Below are 8,428 nucleotides of genomic sequence, written 5' to 3'. Positions count from 1 at the left end.
CAGTCAAACCCACTTATAACAATATTGAAGTGCCACGGAAATACCATTGTTGTAACCGATAATTGTTATAACAGGGTTGTGCTGATAAAAAAAAACATGACAAACTTGGAGCATTTAATGACAGGAAAGGCCTGCAGAGGCTTGATGGTTCTAATGCCTGTAAAAGCTCGTTATTTGGAACTTCGGGGGACCGGAAAAAATGTTAAAATTATCAAGTGATCCCAAAAAGATAAGAACCGCTTGCATCATTGTATATTTATCTGGTGAAAGACTGGACAACGGTTGCTTGCTTTTGAAATGAGCGCGGCGCGACAATGATTATTTTCAGATTTTCTTCAATGCTTTATTTCATGCATACTGTCAGAAGTGTCGAAGCAGAACTGCTCAAAGGTGGTAAGGGCCTCCCCGGCAACCTTCACAGTGCGACGCAGAACCGCTGGAGCTCCACCGCTACTGCGTCACACCCCTCACAAGCGGCAGCATCGCGTGCGAGGAGACCTCACTGCACAAACAGTGAACGGCACGTGACAAGTGCGCAGTTTCGACACACTGGAAGAACCAAAGAGAATCGTGGACGAAAGTGCTCGCGGCAATTGGCGCCTGAAACGGCATGCAGCTGGGCTCGGTTAGCTGGCTGATATGGGCTTGTGCGAAGCTCTGAAAAGTGAAACCGAAACTATGCGGTCTGACTGATTTCAAGACTTGCAAAGGTTGTTGTCCGCGCCAGTGACAGCTGCCACGATCGCTTTGTCGGTGAGATCTTCATTTGCCATGACTGCATCGTCAGCGTGAAAGAATTCAACTTGACACGCCGCAATCATCACCGTTCACCGATGACCAAAGCACCGTCATCACTGCACCGGCGGAAGCTTCGTGCACCTCCACGTCACTGGCACTACTCCTGCTTTCCAGAAGCAATTCATGACTGGAAATCCAAGTAGCTTGCAGTACCGAGGGAACGGTGACAGCAAACGAGGAAAACTACGCTGGCAACGTGCGTGCACCACACCGACTGATTGAGTGTGCGCACAGCGCGTGGCTGGTGCAGCAACCCATCAGCTCGCCTGACAAAGCAACACCTGCCCTCAGGGCAAGCATAATCTGCGAAATTACCGAAGAACAGGGGAAGATCGGACAGCGCACGCACTCTCGTCTCTCTTGCTGCCAGCTGTCGCTCAGAATGAAAAAAAAAAAAAAAAAACGCCGGCTTGTTTTCTGCGAGCGGCTTACCCTTCAGAAACGTTAATAATGGACTGCTCCACCAAGGCTCCTTACTTTCTTCTCTGCCTGGTTGCAAGGAGGAACGCACCTGTCGTTTCTCCTCCTCCTCCTCCCTGCACCGGCGCGACATGCAAGGATCCTCGGTGCACCCGGTGTCTTTGAATACATGTCATGGGTTCTTTCGCTTTCTCTGCGTCGCTGCACCGGCTCGGTCCGCCGGTTGGCTTCATATGCACGCACTTTTGCGCTGTAAGCGTGGTTTGGCTGATGCGGTTGTAGTGTCTCCATGTTTGTGTTTCTTTCAAGGTTGACATTGAATGACCATAAGGTTGACATTGAATGACCAGATTTAATTGTTATAACCGATAATGTGCTGTGACAGCATTGCTATAAGCGGTTTATTTTACCACAGAACACATAGTAAAGCTGACGGTGCCGCGACTGACCATTGTTATATCCGATGTATTGTTATAAGTGGGCTTGACTGTACATCTTAAAAATGTGGTAATTTTTGTGTTGTGTTCTTAAAACTAGGCGACTTGTGGACCTTTAGCATATTTGAGATGTAAGCCATAACTCGGTAGAGGGAACACAGTGTCTTCTTTCTGCAGTACCTAAAAGTACTCTCATTGTTGGCAAAAGTCTCACTGCACTTACTGGCATACGTCAAGTGATGAATCGAATGCAAACAGGCGATTCCATTTTCGTAAGGCAGCTTACGTCAAGTGGGCTGTTCAGTGATGAGCAATAACATAATATGCATGTTATACAGGTTATTGCCTTTAAAAGGAATATGAAACAGTTATGCGGATTGCTGGTAAATGTGTTCAATGCGTAAAACAAATGCTTTTAATTCTATGCATTGAACACATTTACCGGCAATCTTCAAAATTGCTTCAGGAGCATTCACACTAAGTATGGGTCTTTGGAACATAGCTGGCAATTTGTTCATAATTTCTAAAAACTGATCTTTAAAATTTGCGGGCTAATTGGCCACCGCATAGCGATGGTTTTTGGGATGATTTTCTAGAGTGTGTGCGTGACGAGTACTGGTGATGTCACGGTCAGCAACAGGCCTTCGGACACTGCCATTTGCTGAAGCCACGACAGCCTCAACATCACAAACCTACTTCTGGTGGCTGAAAAAAAAAATTGTGTGCTCGTGTAGCTGTGCAAACCCCTTAGGCCTGCATGAGGTCAATGCCTTCACGTACAGGGTCGTCCACTTCCAGTTTGAACATGGCTCCGGGTAGCCGGCACTCCATGCAGCGCCTCTCTCGGGCGCCTGGGTAACTAGTGCGCAGGCGCATTGGAAACCATAGGCGTGGCTTTTGCCGCGTCGTCTGCTAATGCGCGCCAGCACCGCTGGATTGAGCTCGCCTTGCAGTGAAGATCATTTTCGCATTGAGCACGCAAAGTGCCCGGGAGATTACTGTTTCCGACATAGCAGCTTAGAAGCCCAGCACCTGCACGTGGTTGAGAGTTGCATGCGTGGTGCCAAGTCACTCATCAAAGGCTTTTCCAGGAGCCGTGGTCAAACTAGAAGTGGACGACCCTGTACATTGTTTCGATTTGCCGCTGCCACATCTTTCTGTCGGTAGTTCCGGAGTCACTTGCTGTGTCTTTTGCAGTCACTCGAAATCAATAGGTTTTATGTCGCAGACTGCAAAGCCAGTGACTGGTGAGGCATCAAACTCGGGTATGTTATTCCTAAAGACATGCGTCAGCGAGCTGCCTGGAGCGCATGGGACTGCCAACGCCAGACACCTGTTGGATGTAGACAAATCGACCCTCAACACGACATATTCATGAGTGGGGTACAGCCCCAAGCAGTTTTCTTTATTCTTTTTCTGGTGCTTGAGGGAGTTACCTAATCTTTAATTGCCAATATCTTCGATTTTTATGAAGCTAGCTCAGAAATTCCTGCAGTGGGGTGACGAGTGATAGAATACCTGTCTCCCATCTGCTTTCCTTAAACTCTGTAAATATTGTTTCTTAGCCCTTTCAAGAAACTCCACCACCAAGCTCCACTGCAAGCAGTCCCAGCATTTTAGGATGACCAAGTATACAAGTTACTTTCTGAGGAAACACTGAGGATGAATTGGAAGTTGGCTGGCCTGAACCAAGAGAATACTGTGTTCTTATGACAAGGAGGATACTTAGCTGAAAACTGGGCTTTTACAAGCTAGACAAGGATGAAAAATTAAATGCAGCTTTTGCCACCAGTCACCTACATAAGCAACCTGTGGAAACGTTAAAGCAATTTTTTGATGCAGATCTTTGAGGCTCAGTTACGTGTTTACTTGAAATGGTGATCATGGAGTACTTTTTGTTATTGCATAAAGAGTTGGAATCAATTGGCGGAGAATAAAACGCTCCATTTTCAAGTCAAATTTTCTCGGCAATAGATGCACCTTTTCGAGCTGAACAAACATCAACACAGCCACAAATTCAATGGAGCTGTCCTCAGTGTCCCTCTAAGCATCTGCCAGAGTTGCATGTGCCTCTACCTCATGCATATAAAGGTGGGGCTATTCTGTGTACCATTCTAGGCAAATAGATTGCATGCTAAGCCCGCGAACATCGAGGGGAAAAAATATAGTCTTATGTCAGAAATGTACAGAACTTTACTCCCAGACTGTGCCCTTTGCTGAGGCAAAGAAGTTTTGGCAACAGCCGTACTACACTGACCCCCACAAGTATGGCCACTTCTAGGTGCCCCCCTGGACTAAGCCTGCCTGGACTGCAGGCAAATGAAGGACTTTTAGGTTATGACATAAAATTGCACTGCAAACCCTGGAGAAAGCCCCTCGTACAGCAATGCTGCTGGAACAACAAAAAAAAAAAGCTCGTGCATTCTTAAAATCTTCATGGTGCACAGAAATTAGATTGGACTGGAAAACATTCGCCAGAAGAAAGTGGTTTAAGGTGAGGTCTTGGTCGCGCTAGATGGCCGTCGGCGTGTGGCTTACGGCGACCTCGTTGGCTCGCTCAAAAAAACAAAAACAAATGGAATTCTTGAAAAGCTCTCCCTATTCTCAGCATTTTTCTGATGCACTCGAGGGAAAGGTGTGAAACTGCAGAGCACAAGACAGGATGCAGTGGAGCAATGTAGAAACAGCAGCTGCACAAATTTTGGCAGTCCATATTGCAGCTGTTGAGGGACTCTGAGGACAAATTGAAGTTGTCCTGTATCGAAGAATTGTGCTGTTCTTGTGACAAAGGCACTACTTTCAATGAAAGCGGAGCTTTTGCAAGATAGGAAAAATTAGAATGTTCACATTCGTATACAGTGCGAAAGTGCGGCGTATCCATATATGCAGAATTGTTCTTTTTCTACTTACCATTCATGGATCCCTGGGAGTCCTCCTGGCACAGTGGTGTAGTGGCTAAGCAGTGCGCTACCGATGGAATTTGTGCAACACAGGTTGCTCTCGGACAAACAAATGCTAAGCCGATTTTGCTAGGCTCTGAACCTCAAGATTAGTGCTTTTGAATTAAAAGGTAAAAAAAAAATAAAATGCAGGTAATATCGCCATCAGCTGGTTTTGCGAGCAGCTTTGTCAAAACTGTTTTTTAATTCGCGGATCCCTCGGGGTAGGCTATACCACCATTCACTTCCAAATAATGCAGTTGTCCTCGGTCTCCTTTTAAGGTGTCATTAACAGGCATGAGAGGGTCAAAGAGTTAGGGTTTCGCACACAGTGCTTGAAGTATAGCCCATGCTCTTGTGGTAAAGCTACCATCGCATAGGCTACACCCTGCCAGTTTCAATATTAGGCAATTCAGCCACCGCCTGAGTTTTAATTGCCTCAACCTGCCCAAGTTCCTTTCAAAGCCTTTACTCGCATTATGTGAGACACCCTGTGTGACAGGCCCGCTCTGAACCAGTGTAGTTCAGGTGTGCTGTTTGGCCAAGGCACACTAAATGCTGCTCAGAACATCATTTTGAAGCAGGAACTTGTCTAAAAGATAGCAGCCTAATAAAGCACTCGGAAAATGTGCTTTATTATGCTGTATTGGAGAAGAAAAAAAAAGGGGAAAATAAAGCTGAGTTGTTTGTGCGTACTTTCCTGCTAGCGCACAACTTATATGGCTGGTAATTTGTGCTTTGGTAATGTTCCAGCCTCAGTAGCATGCAACATCGTGAGTCCAACTCTGCCTTTAGAGAGAAAAAGGGGCCCCAATTATGAGATGCTCATGGCTGGCTTTCCTTCACAGAATGCCAAAAGGCTGGCTCGAGGGAAAAAACCTACCGTAAGCACTCGCACCTTTGGCAACTGGCCCTCGTGTGTTGTGTGCAGTTGATCGAGAATGCTGCACCAGGCGTCATGTTCCTTCCCTGCAAGTAGTGCCACCCACGCTCTCAGTTTAAACGTGTCCACTGCTTTTCCAATGGCATTTTCCGGCATGACAAAGTATCACAAAGGTTCATGTGTGCGGTTAGGGGAAAAGCCACAGTGGAGTGAATCCCCAGCTAAATACAAAGCAGTGCTTTCTCTACATTTTCAGTGCTGGGCAGATCGGAAGGTGCCAGCAAATCATGCCCGCTCCCATTTTCCTTTCTGGCTCTTTCCTGTCCGCTATTGCTTGTGCCTACTCTGTGTATGCAGTGAGAGAAGGAGCGCCTTGCAACTAGTGTACAAACAGAAATTCAATGAACCGATTTTTAGGTTCTTGTTGTTCCTTCCGAAAAGAATCATTCACCAGCCATGCCATGAGCCTGTGCAGCAATGTAAGCCACCACTTCCTGTAAGCAGTGCCACACCATGGTGAGTAAATGAACAGAGGTATCCAACAGTGGTTCCACTGTGAACTGTTCAACATGACTGTACTGAAAGTGCAGAGGAGGCACTGCTGCAAAGCCTTGCACATGTGGAGCCCACAAAGTCGGGAAAACAATTAGAGTAAAGAAATACTGATGCTGTCCTTAGTGTTAGAAAATAGGCAGGGAATCAAATGGGTCTAGTGACTACCTTCAGCACGTGGTGCTTTCAGACAAGATTTATTGTGCACCATATCGGACAGCAGCCTACTGTCTGCCAGTTTCTATCCTTCGTCATAGTGTTGCTACACCGTTAAAGACACTGACAAAGCCTGTCCTCACCAAGAAGGCGGCATGAATGACAGCATTATTGGAAATGAACGTGAAAGAACATCACAAATGCACAAAGGAAAACACTTGCCATCTGTTCTCATGCTCATGTAAATGAAAGCCTATGAGTGGCATTTGCATGACTGCTGCAGGGTGGATGGTCCTCCTTCCCATCTCAAAGTAGGAAGAATAATTCACTTCCACAACAGCCAGTGGCATGCATGATAGAGGCAAAATGAATCTGCTGGTCTTCCTTTCTAAATTCCAGGGCCAGGAGACTAAGTGGAACTGTGACGAGCGCATGTTGCTAATTATACAATATCGGCTAAATATAGTATCAGCATATTCTAGATTTGAAGTAAAGCAAACAGTACTCATCACTATGAAGTAGCAAGGAATCGGGAAGGAGCACAATGTCAGTCAATGTTAGATATAAATGAAATTAACCATCACAGCATAGGGAAATCGCCTTGTTCTGATGCTGCTCTAGTTGTTTATTTTTTTTTTGTTAAAGGACATTGCATTTGTGCTTGTCATACCATGAGTTAGGTTTAGGGCACTGAAGATGTTTTTTTGCTTTTCCGGAATGATTGCCATGACACCCTACCACAGTATGGCATGAGAGAAAACTCTGGTTGGTGAACTAGCTGCCAAGAGCTCTATTCTGCATTGTCATGTGCTAATCTAGAGCAGAATACTCTGGATTTGTCATATGACCTCAAAACTCTACACCCTTCTCTCTTTTAGCCCCTATGGTGCACTCATTAGACCTGAAGGTACTTGTCTCCAGCATATCCCACTCAATGATTAATTCACAATAGCGTTCCATTACTTTAAACTCTTTGGAGCCATAGATCGTCCTTTTATTTACCACACATTATATGTATGTAGAACATTTCAAGAACATCACACGAAACAGTTCTTGCAAGCGCAACATGCAATTTTTTGTACTTCGTTTCTTATGAGCATTAAATAACTAGGTATGTATGTAACATCTGGTAAAACTATTACTACTTGTGGTTGCACATTTAGGCTACCTATAATTAATGTCCTCTCGCCAACTGTTGTCAATTTGCAGCATTCCATCTGCACACCTTAAAAGCGAAACTGAAGCTTTGTAAGCATAACTGTCCTGGCTGGACGTCATCTTCCGAAAGCTGCCGGCCAGTCAAAAAAGTGGCACCACCAGAGCTTCCATGAATGATTCACTGTGAGCAGCTTTGCCTGCAAGATGCAAGGTTGCAAATTTCCTTCTGCATCCAATGCAAAATGCTCCTTTGCGGAGACAAGATGTCCACCTGCTTCATTGTGTTATGCAAGGACAAAGATTACTGAGTATCGCTACGTGCAATCATGGCAAAAAAATTGCAGAAAAAAAGCTCCGTTATTCATCACTTGTGATCTCTTGTTGCTTTTGTGAGACATGGCTAAAAATTCATTTCTGTTGCAATAGTTTTGTTGAAACACTTTTTGCTACTTGTATTTTTTAAAAACACCAGTGATCAACAGAAATTCCATCTTCCTTTTTTTTTGTGTGTGTAGTGCAGTAAATTTAGGGTTAATACAGAAGGTGTAACACAAAGTGCACTGTGGATGCTTTTTGTTTGACCTCTTGTGGTCTTGTCTTTTGTCTTTGGTAATTTTTTGTCTTAATGATAAATTTGTTGCATGCAATAGAGAAGTATAAATTTGTAAATCCCATTTAGACTGAGTGCTTTAAACATGCACAGATAACAGTGTTTTATTCGTCTGAGGCAAAAATATCCATGCTTGACTCATGATCAGCTTGCTGCAGCGGCATAAATGAGTGCCTGCTTTCCATCCTGTTACGTGAACTCAAATTTTCATAGTCTACTTTTTAGCTGAACCAAATTCTGGTTGTAAAAGTAAAAGTGACAGCAAAAGTGACACGTGTGAAAATATAACATAGAACAGGTTACAGCCCAATTATAGCATGTCAGTGTGAAATATCTCGTCTCGTGCAATACACATGCGTACTGCAGAACAGAACTCGGGCTGTCTTGTTTTTAAGCAGAAGAAAAAAAGAAAGCACGAACTCACCCTCTTGTTTTATGTTTTGCTTTTTCTAATTGCACACATCATTAGCTTATA

General features: G+C 44.6%; 1 protein-coding gene across 7 annotated transcripts in view; it reads right to left on the bottom strand.

Annotated features, from left to right (window-relative positions):
- LOC144136290 (methyltransferase-like protein 25B) overlaps window positions 1-8,428 on the bottom strand; it is a 30,651-nt gene that overhangs the window by 1,644 nt on the left and 20,579 nt on the right. For 3 of the 7 annotated variants that reach the window (XM_077668514.1, XM_077668518.1, XM_077668516.1), the window contains exon 9: window positions 5,478-5,563. In XM_077668514.1, coding sequence (XP_077524640.1) covers window positions 5,478-5,563 — 86 coding nt within the window. The other 4 variants (XM_077668512.1, XM_077668515.1, XM_077668513.1 and 1 more) reach the window with 4 other exon arrangements.

Source organism: Amblyomma americanum, chromosome 6 (genome assembly GCF_052857255.1).
Source record: "Amblyomma americanum isolate KBUSLIRL-KWMA chromosome 6, ASM5285725v1, whole genome shotgun sequence".
Classification (NCBI taxonomy): Eukaryota; Metazoa; Arthropoda; class Arachnida; order Ixodida; family Ixodidae; genus Amblyomma; species Amblyomma americanum.
Note: the sequence above shows the minus strand (reverse complement) of the source record. Positions and strands in the feature narration are given on the sequence as shown.